Source organism: Tetrao urogallus, assembly GCF_951394365.1.
Source record: "Tetrao urogallus genome assembly, chromosome: 2".
Taxonomy (NCBI): Eukaryota; Metazoa; Chordata; class Aves; order Galliformes; family Phasianidae; genus Tetrao; species Tetrao urogallus.
In genome coordinates, this window is record NC_136814.1 from 3,768,341 (window position 1) to 3,787,294 (window position 18,954).

Below are 18,954 nucleotides of genomic sequence, written 5' to 3' on the forward strand. Positions count from 1 at the left end.
TGCTGCAGCACAGTGGAGCAGAAGTCCCACATACCAGAGATGCTGGGCTCAGAGGCAGATGCCAAGAGGACAGGCTGCTCACAGACTTCTTTGGCACTTGCTACCAGGTGCTTGTGGGTCACCACCTCGTCCACTGATGTGTCACTCGCTGAATCAGCAGTCCTGCTCTGCACACTTCCTCCATCAGGTAACGTTGAGCAGAGTGCAGTGGAATTTTTCTGTTCTGTAAAATTCAGAAGATTGCTGTGCAAGCTGCTGTCTCGGATGGGCATCTTCTCCCCCGTGGGGATACATGACTTGCCACCTTGCTCATCAGGCTTATTGGCATGCTGCACGTCACCACCAGCTTGCATGAGATGCCCATCTGTCTCATCATCCTGCAAGGCTGTCAGTGTGCTGGGGGGGGCAGCAGACTGAGAGGGTTCCTGCTGCACGCTGCAGGCAGACATGCAGTGGCCCACGAAGAATGGCAGTGGGTGATACAAGCTTCTGGACACAGCTGTTTCGGCATGAATTCCAGCCTGCCTTGCAGCCTGTGGCATCTGGAAGACACAGGTGCAAGGTGGTTAAAGAATCAAACAGGTAGCACACTGCACGTGAAGCTTCTTGAGGATTGTGTGCTAGTTTCTGAAGGGATTTTTCTACAGTATTAGTTTCCTTCATTGAAAACATGTTCTTTTGTCCATTTGCTTTCAAGTAAATTGAAGTAGTGAACACTCTTTCTGCAGAATTCTGCATCCCAATTTGCCAGCTTCTAGAGTTCAGAAAAGGTGGAGCCCAATACATCTGGTACAGGTTACCCCATCACAGCTGAAAATAAGCACAACTCATTGAAAGTATCTGCCTAAAAAGAATCCTGCATATGGCTAATACTACTATAAGATGATGAGTGTCATCTCCCACACTGCAGGAAGTGTCAGCTGCCAGCAAGTCGGCACTTCATTCTGTGCATCCTTCTGTTGGACCAACTGCAGAGCTGCTGCTGGAGTCCCAGATCCCACCTCTGACACTGCCCCTAGCCCTCTGTCATCCTGCAGAACCCACTGGTCACTGAATGCAGCCACGGCCACTAAGAGTCACCCTCCTTAGCCAACCCAAGCTTCACCACTCACTACAGCCTAGTATTCGACTTTGCTTTCTACTTGTGTCATGCCCAGCAATTCTACCAGTAGTGAGACCAATCTGCAAGGAGGAGCACCCTGCTTTGACCAGCACCGGCAAGAGATGTTCTTGGGCAAGCAGCATGGCAGAGATGACTCTTCTTGAGAAGGTGACAGGATAAGGAGAGTCTGAAATCTCCATCAGCCATCATTCGTCTATATATCCAGGTCTGCTCATTGCATATCAACATAGCAAGGAAGACTGAGGAAAACAAACAAAAAACCACAGCCAAAAAACAATTTGATTCATTGTCTTTTGTTCTTTCCTCCAGCTGACCCACACCAACCAGGAAGAACTGAGCTAACCACAAGTAGGTGGAATTGTATTTTCTACAAGACAACTTTGGGAACCAAGCAGAGACATTTCAAACAACACTTTCACCCAAGAACTCAGCTGAACTCGCATAAAAATCATTCCAACACTATAAATGCCCCACTTCTACACTCCTGTGTCTTGGCACTTATTTTTTTTTTTTTTTTACTCTTTGAAAGCTTACTCAACCAGAAAAGAAAAAAAAAAAAAGAACAAAAAAAAAAAACTTAGAAGGAATTGCTGCCACCACCAGAAGGTCACTGCCAGTTTATGCAAAGCCAAAATTAGCTACCACAATGCCATTGTTCATACTAAGCACAGGTTGCTGTTCAGCTCCAAATCACCGCAGGGCAATTTACAGTCACCTCCACACCCCCCTCCTCTCTCTCTCTTGCTGGCTGACCTCCTCCTACCACACAAAGTCAGCTGCCAAGCCCAGCTTAAGGGAAACAAAGGCATCTTGTCTAGTGTGCGTCCGTTTCATTAAAAAGCTCAAATCCCACCTAACAAGAAGCAGAACAAAAAAGCCATGAAGTTATTTTAAGAAGTAAAGGTTTGCTGCTGAGATCAAGTTCACAGCTTATTCTATCATCACTGCTCTTGGATTCCTCCTAATTACTTCTGGGGGCTTGGACTTGCTGCTTTGAAACACATCTAGCAGGTATTGTGTGGATTTAGCAGCTCCTGAGTTTAGTGTTCCAAAACAAATGCAATTCAATCAGGTACAAGTGCTTTACAGAGCTTTAGCAGAAGTACATCTCCAGCAGGCTTCTTCTTGTTTACAGGGAAAAACAACAACTCTTTACTGCCTTTACGTCCTTGGAGCAACAGATAAAGTTGGCCTGGGTACAGCTTTTACCACCAGAAGCAAAACGTGTAGATGACCCACCTAAAACAGCAAACAAAACTATCAGTTTCGTGTCACTCCAGCTGGGAGCGGAATGAAATCTCTCACAAAGCACACTTACAGTACTCTTTCTGGCTGTGGAGTGGAGGGAACGCGCAGGCTCCCCACTTGTTCCTCCGCTACCAATCTTTTTTATCATTATTAAAGTACTTCGAAAAGAGTAAGGATGATTAAAAAAAATCCCTCCCATCAGTTTGTGTAAGAAGGTAGTGCCTCTGCCTGGCAGTGACCAGCTTAGCAAGCAAGGAGATGCTGAGCTAGAAACCTGCCATTTCCAGACACAGAGCACTGCTCTCAGCTGGTTGTGCCCTTGGCCTACAGAAGGATGCTCAGCCACTCCGGTATTCTCAGGAGGTGTCCTACACCCAGCATCCAAAAGACACAGCATTCCTAAGAGGCACAAGACCAAGGATATCAAGAAATCATTTCCAATTTGAAATTGGACTTCACTGCACAAGGATATCAGAACCCCAAATTATACCAGTCTTTCAGCCAAGGATCCCTCCGATACGGCACCTCTCCTAGAGTATGTAACATAGGGCTGCCATTACACAGGGCTTCAAAATACTGGTGCTTAAATCCTTTCCTAGGAGAACCAAGGTTTTCCAGGTGATCTCTATTTAGGTATATGATTTCTGAGCTTAAGGATTCACCCAGAATTCTGAAATCCAGAAGTATACCCAACAGCTCCGAAAACAGCAAGCTATTCACACTGCTGCTTTAGGGCCAAGAGATCCTGACCTTCTCTAGAAAGTTGGCTCTGTAATTGTCCATCTTGGTCTCTAACACACTGCGCAGAGACTCTGAGCATCATCACCTGCTCACAAGCTGAGCTATCTAGCTGAACTTACCTTCACACTTAAGAATGGAGATAAGAAGCAAGAAGTGGAGAGTGAAGGAAGTTCACCAACAAGATCACTGTAACTCAATGTATGAATTTGGGTACACACCAAGTTCTCGCACTGTCCACAGTACTTTCAAAATCTAAGCTGTGCTGTGACCTCTTGATGTTCTAGTACTGATGTGAAAACAACTTTCCTACAGGTTAGAAATTACATCTCCCATACCAACCACTTTTAATTGTAGAATTATTCAAAACTGAACTCACCTTTTCACACGTCTGAATTAAAAACCTAATTCTCAAACTGCTGGAGGCCTGCCTATATAGGTCAAGGTTGCTCAGGTTCATTGCTTTGTATATTACAGTTTAAAGAATGCTCTAAATTCAAGGTTTTTAACTTTTTAATCTATGGGCAAAACTTCCTATAAACTCAGATTAACGACTGCTAATGCACTGAAAAAAGAAAACCAAAAACCTTCCTCCTACTATAAAAACAAAATAGTGTGGCCTCTGTTTCTTTTCTGATAAGAGTCTTAAATACCAAACATTTAACTGCATAATAACGTTTACTGGCAGCCAGGCAGCCTGCTTAGCAGATATATAAAGCAGGTAAAAGGAGAAAAAGTTAATTTCTTGGCTGAATGATTCCATCGGTAGCTATAGGGCAAACTAGAAAGTCTTTTAGTAAAGTAGCAGTTGATTCTTCTATCAATCTGCAGCACACATACTCTTCCAAGGAATGCATTAAATATGAAAATCATATCCCGTTATCATCTGTTTCCAGCTTTCAGCCCAGTAAGCTTTTCTTAATGAATGCTGTAGCCTAAGGGACAAGCATGCTGTTGGCTTTTCTGAATAATGGAGTGATGCTACCATTTTTGCTTATTACAATATCGACTAGCTGAGGGGGTTTCACACATAGTCACAAGTGACTACTCTTGCCAGCATGCTCCAAGTTATTACAAGATGTTTTTAGACATTTCATCTAAAAGAGCTTTACTGCTTTTAGTGAAGAAAACAGCTATGGTCTTGAACTGTATCATTTATATGGAGATAGGAGGAGGGATTAGAAGCCTGCATTACTGCAGATATATAGCAGAATATATTTAAGTATTCCTTGTCAGTCTTTTTGTCTGTTACTTAGATAAGCAATCTCTTTTTGCTTCTTCTGAGAAAAGGTCAGAACACAAAATTATAAATACACCACGAGAATCAATAGCTGCATTTTTTAAATTACTGTTCATTAAGAACATTTCCTGCTTGGTCAATACCCTTCACACATTATTCAGCACACAAATTATAAAAACCGACACAAAGACAACGATGAACACTCAGAGTTCCTCTTCCTTTTTAATTCTAGCTCTTTGATTGAAATAATTGCACTTTTTACTCAGGTTCTCTACTTCACTCAGGCTCTAAACAATATTTCACACTACAGCTGACAGCACAAAATCCCCACGTAAAGGCTGCTTAGCAGCGTCTGCCTCTTAACACAGTCGCTCAGTGGAAAGAACATTACGGGAATAACACACATTTTTATCTCCCCCCCTTCCACCACCACCACCACTCCCACATTACCTGCTCACTGCAGCCTTCTTCCTTGTCACCTTGTGCCAAGCCACCCTCTCGAAACAACAGCCCACTTTTAATTTCTCTTCCACACCGTACCTAAACGTGAACAAATCCATTACGTTACATGGAAGGCCAAAAGAACAAAGCACAGATGAGCAAATATTGCTTTGCAAGCTGTGTACTGAGCATCCTTTTTCACTTGTTTTCACAACCCTGAGCAAATGGCAAGGCTTGTGAATAAAAAAAATAACCGCTGGAGATTGTAGATCATTACTCATTCATCTAACAGTCTACAGGACAGCATTAACTTGTTGACTCGTGTTACAAAACCATGTTCTGACTGAGTACATCAAATTACTCCTGCTCTATCAGACAACTGCATCAAATGAAATTCAGAATTTGGGTTGTGTACAGCACCCTGCAACTCACGGAGCCGTTTTAAGGAAAAATATATGGCAGATGTTATGAAGAGCAACCCAGCATGAGAGGCAACTTGCTGTCGTGTTGCTAACAAACAACTGCATAAAACGTCCTCACCTCCACTACATTGTTTAATTGACCAAACGTAATGCATTCATAGTAGGACTACTGCTTAAAAGCCAGGCACATGCAGCACCTATAATTAATCCTGTTTGTTTGTAATTGTAAACACCAATAACAAGTTACACTAGTACTGAATGAAAGCACTTCAATACCTATTCTGCATCAGGTAATATGCATGAAGATAAATCTTCAGAACAATTAACTTAGCCAGCCTTGCACTTCATTCCAACTGTGCACTCAGCAAGCCTTACTTTCCAGGTAAGGAGAGCTGCTCATAAAATCATAAACATTAACTTCTAAGGAACAGAAATCGATCACAAGAGAACTAAAGATGCCCAAAAGAAACTCAAATGTAAGCCCTGGATTTTCCTGAAAGCTTACGTGATTTTACACAGACGCCTAAAAATTACTGAACAAACTGCAGGCCTATAAATGGGAAAAAAAAAACAAACAAACGAACATCACCAAATCTCTCACAACTAAGTTTTTTTTTCCCCTCAGCCACAGCACATAATAAATTGTATAAATAGTCATGGTAAAGCACTCCTAAGGAGTGGTATAAAAAAAAAAAAAAAAAGAAAGAAAGAAAAGGTAATTCCTGGCAGTGCACTTCCACAATAGATTAAATGATGACATGCTTCATAATTCTTAAATAATCCACAGCGAGAGGGCTTTTCATAACTGCAGCACAGAAGGTTTGTAATCAGTGCTTTGTTCAGCAGCTCAGAGGAGAATAAGCCTGAACTAGGAAAAATAAAATAGATGGTGCAGAAGCAGCAACATGGAAGCCCTGAATGAGAACAATGTGTGTAGATCAGCCCAGGGCACAACTGGGACTCACACCAACACAACCTATTGAAGAGTGAAAGGCAAACTAGTAGGCATTAGGGCTGTTCAAGAAGAAAAAAAATTAAGAAAAGGGAAAAAGAAGATCTAGCATGAAGGTATTCCCAGCCTCACAAAAAAAGCACAGAGGACTCGCATGCCCACACCTGGGACAGTCTATAAACTGTACATTAGCAAGCTGAAGCTAGGAAATTATTCCCCAAACCCAGCAGGCAAGGGAAGTTAGCAGACAATGGCTGGGAGGTACTGGGCAAGGCAGTTATGAACGTGGTATGCAGCCGTGGGGTTTGGAAGAGCGGAAATCAATCAGCACCGTGGGAGAGAGCTACACCTTCCTTACTGCCAGCAGCAGGGAGGGCAGCTATCACAGCCCCAGGTCACCTCTTCTGTACACCGAAGTCAACACTGACACAAAAGTGACCTTCTGAACCAGAAACCCAAGTGCAAAGCCAATGGTATTTTAAAGGAGCGTTAATCAACACAAGAAGTTCTCATGGCCCCTTCTCTAAACGCATTCCAGAAGAAGCATTAAAAATTATTACAACCATAAAAATCTTCCATACAAAGAGAAAATAGATTGGGGCTATTTACTTTAAGATGAACAGGGGAGGGCAGGGTTAATACGTTGCATTAGGACTAACATGGGCCAACTACTCAATCTACTTAACGCAAAAACAAGGTTTCCTGAAATCAGAGACAACTAACTTAAGAAATATTTTCTTAACCACAGTACAAAGTTTCTCTGTGGGATTTATCACATTATAATGGCATGACAAAGCTTATATTTAAAGAGGAGTCAACACTCCATTAACACCGATATCAATAAAGATTTGGCCAAAGAGCAGACTCACACCTGAAGCTGCACATTTATCTATTGAAATGAACTTTTCTAAGAACTGCATACGCAGGCTGCCTTCCCTTTGCTGCAACGCAACGAGTGAAAGCCAAACCAGACAGTAAGAATAAAGCATGCTGCTGCTGCTGCATCCCTACTTCAGGTTAAGCTCTAATAGTACTTCCAAAAATATTAAGAGAAGTTCCAAAGAATATTTAAAGGGAGATGTGCCAGTGCAATCTGAACACGGGCTTTTTAGATAGCCCCTTTTAAAAGGATCGTAGTCTACATTCTGCTATCTCAGGTGAAGCTGTATGGATCCCTGAATGGGAACAGAAGGAAAATGGTACACTAGGATAAGGCTGTTCCAGTTTGAATTCAAAGTGCACTTCAGAGAAGTAATCACAACTGAATTGTAGACAGCCACCCAATATTGTGTCAGCATCAAACGGGGGCTTAAAACACCTCACCTGTTTCCTCTCCTCCCTTATTCTAGCAAACTTAAAAAGAGAAAAAAAAAACCCACCTGCAGCTGCATGAATACCCCTGCCAGATGCTTTTAAAGAATGCTACTTCTCTTAGCAAGAGGATAGAACACTTCTTTCCCAGTAAATGTTTTAACTTTCAGCTCTCCAAAATCTGACTCCATCTATCAATGGCATATCATCTTCCCTTTTTTAAACCTAAGATCATTTCCAATCCACATTACCTTGCAACATCCCATATTATTCCTTGGTAAAGTGACACAAAATATCAATACTTCAATTATACAAGGTGATGAAACGCTCCTTGAATTTTACTTCACCAACCCAGAAAAAAGTTCAGCATTTTTCAGCTCTGAAGGCAAATGAACCACATCTGTTTACATACAAAACTATTAAAAGACCTAAGGGATGCAACGGTTTGCTGGTAGAAGCTCTTTTTCTTACCACTGCTCAAGTATTGCCACTTAACTGTTTAGTAAATAGAACCAATAGCGACTTGTTGTAGATCTGCTTCAGCCCAAACAGTTCCAACAGGGTAATTTGTTTTAACAGGAGAGTCAGTGACACCTCTGTTATGAGAACGGAGTGATGAGCAGGAGGTAAAATTAGCTGCAGCTACTTAGGGCAATCACGCCAGCAAGATTAGAAACACACTCTGAAATAACTTCAAGGAAATGCATTAGGATTTTTGTAAGTAATAAAATTATATTTTACTAAGGGTTTTATAACAAAGTCTCTATGAAAACGTTGCAACTCGAGGTCTTTTTCTGACCTAACCTAGATAATGTTAATGATAACTCCCAAACATTGGCACTTAGAGCACTCTAAAATACAGGATGAAGTTAGGCCAACATCCTGATGTACAAAATAGACAAAACCAGTTCAGCAACCCCTGTAGTAACATATTAGTAAGTCTTCTAGAAAGTTACTTCCATCTTCTCAATCAGCTCTGAACTCGAAGCTTTCATCTGAGCCTCAAACACGTTGAATTCATTTAAGAACGCCTGATTTCGTAGAAGAGCTTTTTTTTGTCGTTCATTTACTTCTTCCAAGTACTTTTTCAGCTTCACATATTTTAGTTTCATTCTAAGGGGGAAAAAGAAACTGTACTTAAACAGCAGGAAATTAAAACCAACACATCTATCACAGTTTTCTTCAGACACATACATAAATTCTGGCACAGGAACTGCCTGAGCGCCAAAGCTATACAACAAACTGTATAACCTACAGTTTAAACACAACTTGCACTTCAAAAGGATAAATATATATACTTAAAGCTTAAATAAGTCTGTTTGGAATTAATGCAACATGCCTAAAATGAAAGTGGCATTTAGAAGAATGCATACGGTGAGTCAAACAGTGAATTAAGGCTGCCAACCTAAATCCCTGCTGCTCCAGGTGGTGCGCCTCACTCCAAGCCTTCCTTCTTTCACTGCGCTGATACCACCTGCTCTGCACCCACACAGCAAATTGGGCCAGGAGCAATCCAGGTGGAAATCCACCTCGACCATTTCTCACCCACCCAAACAAACAGATTCACTTTCAAAATCCATTGGATTCAAATAAATAACTCCGAAAATAAAGCACCGTATGTGGCCCCACTTGCTCAGACTTTTTTCTTGCATTCACATTCTGACATTAATCTAAAGGCCCTCTTTCAGAAGAGCATTCCCTGAGGGATTCTGCCATAATTGCACCTACCCATCATTCATTTGAGCCACAACTGCAAAGCCACTTCTGTGAACTTTACAGAACACACTTGAGGAAAAAACAAAAAACCCAAAGCACTACAAACAAGAATGCCTGAAATTCTGCTCCTCTCTAGAATTCCAGATGCCTTTCCCAGCATCTTAGGAGACTTCCATCCATGCAGACACCACAGTCACTGTTTCAAAGACACAACATGCCCCTTTCATAATATTTTCTTTTAAAAATACATCTACGTTGCAATACTTCTCAAGCTCATAACCCCCTCAGAGCTACTCAGGAGAGCTAGGATCTTTTGATGCTCATATGCTCACTGGAGAGCTATCAGTTCCAGAAACTGCTAACCTTCTGTCTAAGCTGCTTGAGACAGGAATTTCGTGGCTTATGTGTAAAAAAAAGGAGAGGAAGAAGGGAGAAGCTTTGAGATAAATGCAATTATTAAGAGAAGCAAACACAATATATTAATTTGAATGGGTAATGTGGGACATGTTTGCAGTTTTAATGGTTTAGTCTTTCTCAAAAGGGCTGTCACCAGCAATGCTTATAACCTGGCACATGTTATATACAACTGTGTCCAGATAAGGCATCTGAATTTCTGAACATCCAGTCCAGATGCACAGCCAGTACACTACATGGCTATTTAAGCTTTTCTTAATTCCAGACTGCATGTGTAACCTGCATTAAATAGATAATGTAGAAACAATCCAGGGAGCAAAATTAGAACCTAGAATATCCTTTAGCACTTCCTAAAACTTTCAGGCATCCTGTGACATGTTAACGGCAGCACAGAGCACTAGGAAGGAAACACCTTCTATATTTCACACTACAATGACTCCACAAACATTGCACAAAACTAACATGCATGCCAGATGTTCAGATAGTAACATTCAGTATTAGCAGAATAAGGTAGCTATGTTAACATAAGTGACTTCACCAGTAACTGAAGTCTTAGTAACTAAAATAAAACAACCAATGAAAAGTTTTGAAATCAGGCTTACAGGTATGCATCAGAACTTTTGTATTCTAGCAGTTTCCTTTCCAATTCTAGTCTTCTGGTTTCACTAGAAGAAAACATACGATATATGATAAGACACAATTATTTTATAACTTAAACACCCAAAACACATGTGGACATAGGCCCATGGGGAGGACCGGGCTGCTTAGGAAAAAAACCTCTGTTTTCAGAAGGAGAAAAGAATAACAGTGATAATAACCACAATCCATTCCTGAAAGCAAGAAACCATCCGTGAGCAAAAATTAGCAATTGATAAGTCAATGGCTCCTAGTAAATTTGAATTATAAACCCTGCAACAATCAAAGCAAGTTCTTTAAGTTTGTTTTTGTGTTAAAAATGATCACAAATTTGTTCTGGGTAGGAAGGCTGTACATGTGAGAGTGACATGGACAGGGCCGTATGCACCCACGTGGCTAGGCATGCTTTTCCATGTATCTGTGCTGCCTACAAACGAGTTCATGTCACAGCCACACACATCCACCTCCTCCCAGCTGCCCCGCACAGAGGAAAGCCTTCCTCCTCTGCAGCCTGTGAGATCAAGGCATCCATTTTACCCATCTGATCCTGCCACTGTCTGAAGCAAGATTACGTTTTCATGTCATGTATGCAATTTAAAAGCCACGCTTCACCTGGGATCTCATCCTTTCAATTTCCTTTTACATGATGGACAGCTAAGCAAAAGCAGATTTCAAGATCTTGTTTTTACACTTCTAGAAGTAATTTTCATGACTCGATGAAGAACACTGCGATATCCTGATGGATGTAAAAGTCAGCAGATGCCATTGGCATCTCTCCTATTTCTCATTCTCCAGTACCACAGGCAGCACACTGCTAGTTCATGAAGGATTGCTTCCTTTCTCCCAGCATGCTTTGCCAGCATCCCGCTCACAGGTCTGTCCTGAATCTCAGAATGGCCTGGCTCGGAAGGGACCTCAAGGATCACCAAGCTCCAATCCCCCTGCCACAGGCAAGGCCACCAACCTCCATATCTCATACTAGACCAGGCTGCCTGGGGCCCCATCCAACCTGGCCTTGAACACCTCCAGGGATGTAACTAGTCTAGAAGAGCCCAGCTTCCCACGAATTTATATTCATCATCTTTGAGGACATCATCTTCACAAACTCCAAGCCTTCTGTATCCTGCAGCTCTGACTGAATCTGGCCAATAATTTCAAATTACTAGGAGATACTCTGGGTGTATACACACCTCATTTCACTGGGGAATTAGAACAAGAAGAAAAGCTTTTTCACAGAGTACATGCAAAATTAACAAAAACAGGCAAAGGATTAAAAAAAGTCATTAATTAGTTAGCTCAGTTGCTGGCATTGCGTCACGTATTTTCTCATGAGCGAGCAATACAGACACAAGCAAACAGACAGGCAGCACCTGAGTTCATAATGCAGACCTTGTCTAGCAGGAAGATAAAGAAATATAAGAACTGTCACACGAGAGCCTCTCAGCATCTGAGTACCAGCGTTATAAACGCCTGGAACGGCCAACCGGGAGAAGAGGCCGAGCCCACAGCCTGCCTCCAGGAACTCGCAGAGCGCAGCGAGCTCCTCTCCTTCACACCAAACAATCCCAGCTCGTTCTCCCCGCCACCCAAACCCAGCGCTCCGAGCCCCACCGCCCCTCACCTCTCTCGGAGGCACCGCAGGAGGCCGCCCAGCCGCTGGCTACGTGGCGGGGAGCTCTCGGGGCACGGCCCGCCCGCCGCCGGGCCCGCTCCGCTCATGCCGCGCTGTTTACGGCCGTGACCAACGCAACGGCTCCCGCCCTGCCCCGCGCCGCCCGCCCGCCCCGCCCCGGAAGGCCGCGCCGCGCTGTGCGGATGGGGGGAGCGGGGTTGTGTTGTGTGGAGAGCGGGGAGCGTAGGAGAGGAGCGTGTGGAGCTGCCCCGCCAGAGGCGCCCAGCGCAGCCCAGCCCCCCTGTGCGAGCGCGCCCTGAAAGCAAATACGTGTCATTCACAGCGCAGCGCCGTTCCGCACTTTCACAAGAGACAACAGACAAAACGTAGGGCTGGCTTTGCCTCAGTTCCCAAAGCTGCACAGTTTACCCCGGGATGTGTTTTACCCCCTGCCTCAGCCGCCGCTTCTCAATGTGGGGTTTCAGCGCTCCAAGCGGAGCGGCCCCTTGGCTGCTTGGAAATAATAAGGTTTTCATAGCAGCTTCGTAGTTAAATCGTTTTCTTTTTTTTTTTTTTTTTTTTTTTTTTTTTTAAAGTCCCCGGTAAGAGCTCGTATTGCTAATATCTACGTCAAAGTAAATAATCTCCCCTCTGACGCCGAGGTGAGGCACTAAAAACTTGCTGTTTACAAATGTCAGCCATGAAACGCCCTGTCAGCCTGACACATACTTTGAATGCATCGCTGATTGTCAGTGCAGAAAACTGTCAAATGCTACATGGCATTTGAACAAGAAAACACTTTCATATACTACAATTTTGTTATTTTTCAAAACAGGCAAAGAATTTGGCTTTGTCAAACCCGTACCGGTGACATACCAGGCTCGGTTCTGGAAGACTAAACGGCTTTTGAAAATATTTGCGCTTGCTAAAATAATATCAAAACTTTCAAACCCTTCTATTGCAATCAGAAGCTGTGAGCGTATATTATATTTACATACTGGAAAATGTTATTCCCCAGCCGAGACTTCCAGGTCTCAGCTGGATGGAATCAGCCGTCCGGCCTTGGAGGAAGGACCTGTAGGACCGCACGGTTTGTCTCAGACCGTGCCAGCCCTGCTGATGTTCTATTTGTGACCCAACGCCAGGCAAACGTGAGGCCAGGGGGTCCTGAGGAGCTGTCGCCTGGCCACTCCAATATATTTCCCATTTTATGCCCCTTGACCATTTATTCCATGGGTGCAGGGTTGTGCTCGCGTCCTCTGAGGCTTTGTAAGTCAGTTCTGTGATGAGATCCTCCGTGCTGACACTGATGGGCTCGTAATTGACTGAAGAATAATCTTATTACTCCCATCCCTGATAACTCACGTCAGTACCCCGTCCCTGAAAGCCTACAAAGAGAAGTGTTTTGTTTGTGCTCTCCCTTTAGTACTTAACACTTCTTTTAGATTGTTTTAATTTAATTTTAATGTAATCTGATAAGAGCTGTAAAACTGTCAAAGAAATCTGTCTCGTTCTGTCTTATTAAATGTACTTTGAATGAAATGATGGGTTTTTTTCCCCAATAGCTGCCAAATGAAGGTATCTCTCAATTCAAACGAAGGGATTGATGTGCACTAATCTTACAGCTTTATCCATCATTTCTAATTTAGGAAGGAAGCCATGTGTGCTTTTAGCATCCCGCTCTCCCCTGGAGATTTAGCAGCACCCTGAAAGGTGCAGGCTGTACCTCACTGCAGCAATCATCTGGCTGTGGGATCTCAGTTCTTCACCACCATCCTGTCAGTTCAGTCAAAGCACAGCAGCCCAGAGGTTTTGTTTGATTTCACTGCAAGGGGATTTGCAGAAAGCCAGAGATGTTTTGAAAAGGGATTTTTCCTCTGTGCTCTGCCTTGGTTTCTGAAGCAACTGTACATTTGGCTGAGGCTTGCCCACAAGCCAGAACAGAATTGAATATATTTTCTTTTTCTTTTCTTTTTTTTTTTTCAATTAGATTTAGAATGCAGGCCCTGGTAGCTATGTAAAAGGCATACAAAAAATTTGCATAATGCCCATATACGTCTTTTTGTTAATGAATCAAGTCCCAAATGAAGAGCACTAATAATACATTAGTAATCAAAGAGCAAATAACACCAGCAAACATATCTCGGCAGAGCAGTTGTGTGGATCCATTTCTGACTGCCAGTGTCAACGCGTGGAAGCAGTAATTAACATGTTGAATTTAATGTTTAAATTTTAATAAATTTAAATGTAATAAAACGCTTTTATTGAACGTTGCAGTTCCTTGAAACCTATTATTCCCCACGTCTGATGCATAAATAGAAAAGACATTGTCTTACTGAAGAGCACAGTGTTTGCTGCCAGCAGGACAGGTGAAATGAGTTCCTCCAGCAAGAACTTGTTAACACGGGAGCCACTGATAACAGCTGATTCAATACCAAACTTAAGAACAAGAATACAGTGTTTAAAGCCATACGGTGTTTATTAAGAATGTAAGGGCCTTATCCAGAGCCTGTTGAAATCATTGAAAGTCTCTAGTAATGTTGTCGTCAGTGGACCAGAAGGGATCCTGTATGTCCAGCCTTTCTCTGGCTGCTCCAAGGCCATGAGTCTGAGAGGGTATAGGGGCGATCTGGGGTCTCAGTGATTCACAGTCGCTGCTGTTTGAGATGTAGACGTGAGGAATTAACCAGCAGCTTCTAGTCTCCATTGAAGTGGCTGCTTTTGTCTGAAGAGGGACGAGTAGATTGGCAGTGCTGAGCTCTCCCGTCCCTGGAGAAATAAGAACTGAATTTAGGTTTTCTGAGATGTGAGACGCGAGGCTGAATTTGAGCCGGACCACTCAGAGCAAGCCATCAGAGGGCTCGAGTCCTGTCTGACCTTACATCATCTGCCTGCTTTACACCACGGAGTGCCCTGTGCAAACACTACTTTGACTTCTGTTGCTCCCACTGAAACGATGCTGATGTCCTTCTGTGCAGATCTTATGCCTCAGGAGGACGGGAGACTGCACCTGAGAATGTTCCTATCAATGGGAGCACCCTGCCTCTCTTTCAGAGCCTGCTCCTTGGTGCCAAGGCGAGTTGGTTCTGTATTGTTGCCCAGATCCTCTCTCTGGAAAACAGCAGTGCTATGAGCACATTCCCCTCCTGCCTGCCGCCTGTCCCACTTCGACTCCAGAAATCACAAAAAAATTGAAAGGAGGATATAAAACAAGCGAGAAATTCTTTCAACTGAACGTGATAACATTTCCCTTTTAGCACCGCATTTGAGAGAGATCTGTTCTGAAGAGTTGCTTTCCATGTTGGCAGGGATGAGGCATTTAGGTAAGGTGAAAAGACTGAAGATCCAAAACTCCCGGCTCAAAGGGAGAATGCCTGGCCCATTGTCTGGTGTGATTAATGAAGCCTTTTGCATAGCGAGATAATGTGATGTGTGCTGAGTGTGGAATGCTACTGCACAGCAGAAATATCAGCAGTATGAATAATATTCGGCGCGATAACGACATCAATAAGCTAATCTATGTATTACTGGATTCGGCTCCAAAATGCCTCAAATGATATTTGTTTATTTCATAATTGCCAGCCACTTTGATGCACTTGTCATCAGGTTCAACAAGTGCTCCAGGCTACAAGGGCCTGAAACAAAGGGAGGCACTTGGATGAGGTCTGCAGTTTGGGATGATGGAGGAGAAGTTGTGTGGCTGCTCCTCACCGCTGCCCCAGGCAGCGAGGTGCTGCTCTCTGCATGGGTTTACAAACACAGCCTCTCTCTCAAGGTCTGCCGTAAACCAAAATGCTTAAACCCTCTTAAAAGACGTTTCTATTTCAGCGTGAGCGTTTGGGAGTCGTCGGCGACTTTAAGACAAAAATTGAGCACGTCAGCAAACAGCACGCACGGAAAATAAGTACGTTCCCTCGTGCTGGAGTGATGTTCAGATCAGGACTGCATTCCGGTGATGGTGTGGTCACTGTCTCTCCCCCTTCTGTTTTTCCCTCTGCACGAGGTGTGGAACTGCGTGTGGACCCTGTGAATTGCTAGAGCAGCAGAGCTGCTCTGAACGTCACCTAGGGTGACAGCTCTACGCTGTCTCCCTAATTTCTCTCTTTGAAATCTAGTTTTGAGAAGACACAGTATTTTTCACTCTCATGCTGGTTTTCTGCTATTTATTATTTTTCCCCTCTGTCCCGTATGGGGATGAATGAAATGATCCATCCATAGAAAGCATTAATTCATTCGAAAAGCAGAACGAGTGTAGGACTGTTAAATTAATTAAACTGTGTCTGCTCAGAGCTCAGCATCACCGGGCCCTGCCCTCTGCACTCCATTTTCTCGCATGCAACAGTAAAAAATCACATCAACTCTCATCAGGTACCCGAAGCAGAGGCCCTCAAGAAAACCTTGAGAACAGACTGAAAATATTCCAACGGTGTGTTCTGGGCTGAAAGTAATTTCAGAGCTCTCTCCAAGTAGTAGAAGGTGTAACCAGGTAGGATGTGTGAATAGTAAGGGTCTGCCTCGCTGGGCTGACTTACAGGCTTAAAGTCCAACGTGCTTTGCCTGGGGGTAGATGTGCACAGCGCTGATGGGGACACTCATGTCCAACAGCAGCAAACTTTGCAAGGAGGAAGCCTTTGTTCTCCCTCCATATGTAAAACCCTGCTCCCTTTTTTGGCTTTTTTTTTTTTTTTTTTTTTTTTTGCAGAAAAATGAACCCAGAACTCACGTGCGACAGTCACCGTCCGGCTAAACCCGAGCCCCTTTTCTCACATCCTAAGGATTACATCCCTGCTTGTTATTTCCAAAACTGACTTAAAAGGGAAAGCGAGCGTTTCACGAACCTACACATTTTCCTACAGGGATTGTGGATTAATTACTATTTTTTTTTTCAATAAAAAGAAGCGTGGAATCAAACAAACAAATAAACAAACAAACAAAAAGTTCAAGGCAACTTCATAACCTCTTCAGGGCAACACCCCGACGGTTTAATCGCAATTGTGCGACCATTCATAGGAGAGATAGGGAGCTGGAAACCTCGCAGTGCCCCGGGCAATCTCTCCGGGACCCCCATCGGCACCCCCAGGGCTGCTTTCTGCAGCAGGGGACAAGCGGAATGGGTGCTGAGCCGAGCAAAGCATATGCTTTTTTTTTTTAAAGCATATGCTAAAAGAAAAGAAAGAAAAAAAAAAGAGAGAGAGAGAGAAGGAAAAGGAAAAGAAGTAAATAAAGAAAAGAAAAGCAACCAAACAACTCTAAACAACTCTCAGTCCTGAAAAAGAAAAGAAAGGAAAAGAAAGGAAAAGAAAGGAAAAGAAAAAGAAAAGAAAAGAAAAGAAAAGAAAAGAAAAGAAAAGAAAAGAAAAGAAAAGAAAAGAAAAGAAAAGAAAAGAAAAGAAAAGAAAAGAAAAGAAAAGAAAAAGAAAAAGAAAAAGAAAAAGAAAAAGAAAAAGAAAAAGAAAAAGAAAAGAAAGAAAGAAAGAAAGAAAGGAAAAAGAAAGAAAGGAAAAAAGAAAGAAAGGAAGAAAGAAAGAAAGGAAAAAGAAAGAAAGGAAAAAAGAAAGAAAGGAAGAAAGAAAGAAAGAAAGGAAAAAAGAAAGAAAGGAAAAAAGAAAGCCTGCGCCAGAAAATCGACTCGAGGGTAATTTTCGGGAGCGACGGCAAAACCGCCTCCCGCACCTCCGGTCCTAAAGGCTGTCGGGGTAGCAGAGCCGCGAGCATTTTAATCCCATCTGTTGTAATGGTGATTACCGAAAGAGGAAAGAAACCAACGAAAGAAACCCCCCGAGCCGCGGGCGGGGGCTGAGGCGGCGCGGCGGTGCGGTGCGGTGCGGGCAGAGCGGGCTCGGCAGCGCCCAGGGCAGCGGCTCAGGTAGGTCCCTGGTCCCTTCAACCCTCCTCTTCCCTGGGAACCGTGGGTTTTTTTTTTTTTTTTCCTTCTTTTAATTTTTTTTCCCCTTCCCCTTCTGCTTCCCTTCACCCCCCACCCTCCCCCCCCCCCCCTTTTTTTTTTTTTTTTTTTTTTTTTTAAATTTCCTTTCTCCGACATTCCCCAGCAGCGATTTCATTCGGGCGTCTTTTAGCTTTCGGGCAGCGCGGCCGCAGCGAACGCAGCCAGCGAAAGGGATGCTCTCAGTCCTTTAAACCCCGACTATTTCTGCCGCTGGGCAGAGGCGTTGCGGGAAAGGACGAGCGGCTTAACCCTGCCGTTCTCTCACCGAGACGCTCACGGGCACACGGCTGGGATGGAGGAACGGAGCCCAGGGGCCGCTCTCCTCGACCACCCCTTCCGCCCCGCCGCTTACCTGGGCACCGCGCAGCTCCGGGGCCGTGTCCGGCTGCAGGAGGAGCTCGGGCAGCGTGGGGGAGCCGCAGGATCCCTTCGGTAACGAGCGAATAGTAGCAAAAAAACAACAGCAAAAAAAAGCAAACAACCAGTTAGGATGTTGCCCAAGCCTCCCTGCGCATCCCAGCCGGGCGGTAGGGATGAGCACCTCGGGGTTTTCACGCCGCGGACCCCCCGGGCATCACCGCCGGCCCCCCCCCCCCCCCACACCCGGTGCCGGCAGCCCCCGGTTAGGCCGGGACCGGGCTGTAATGGCGATATCATCAGGAGCCAATTACCTTTTCAGAGCGTTCGCTTCTCCTCACGGACACTGTTATTTGAGAAATAGGATCATTTGATTTCATATTGCACTAAATAACACCCAGCCGTCTCAAATTGCCAGCTTCTTAAAAGCCACCCATTGGAATAAATTGCAGAGCGACTCCTTTGGCTCTGGCTTCTTCTTCTCTCTCTCTCTCTTTTTTTTTTTTTTTTTTAATTTTGTTTTGTTTTATTCCCCCTTCCCTAAGTAAGCAGTGGAGCAGAGAGCCGGGCCCGGTAATTCCTATCCGGATTGCTAAACCCGACGGGTGCTGCTTTGTGCCCATTCTTCCTCCTTGCTTCTTTTCCCAATGCCACTTTCTTTTCTCTTTTTTCCTTCCCTTAATATATTTTCTAAAATTTTCCACTTTTTCTTTTTTTTTTTTATTTCCCCCTTCTTTCTTTCTTTCTTTCTTTTTTTTTTTTTTTAATATTTTTAAACCTTTCTCCCTCTATTACCT

At 43.8% G+C, this 18,954-nt stretch overlaps 1 protein-coding gene across 1 annotated transcript in view; it reads right to left on the bottom strand.

Moving 5' to 3' along the window:
* KIZ (kizuna centrosomal protein) overlaps positions 1–11,960 on the bottom strand; it is a gene marked incomplete at both ends in the record, with an annotated part of 39,418 nt that extends 27,458 nt beyond the window's left edge. Inside the window, 5 exons of the mRNA XM_079532436.1 lie at positions 35–542; positions 4,800–4,889; positions 8,435–8,588; positions 10,208–10,270; positions 11,863–11,960. Of these exons, the coding sequence (XP_079388562.1) occupies positions 35–542; positions 4,800–4,889; positions 8,435–8,588; positions 10,208–10,270; positions 11,863–11,960 (913 nt within the window). The remainder of the gene's footprint in view (positions 1–34; positions 543–4,799; positions 4,890–8,434; positions 8,589–10,207; positions 10,271–11,862) is intronic.
* Between the last annotated feature and the right edge of the window lie 6,994 nt (positions 11,961–18,954).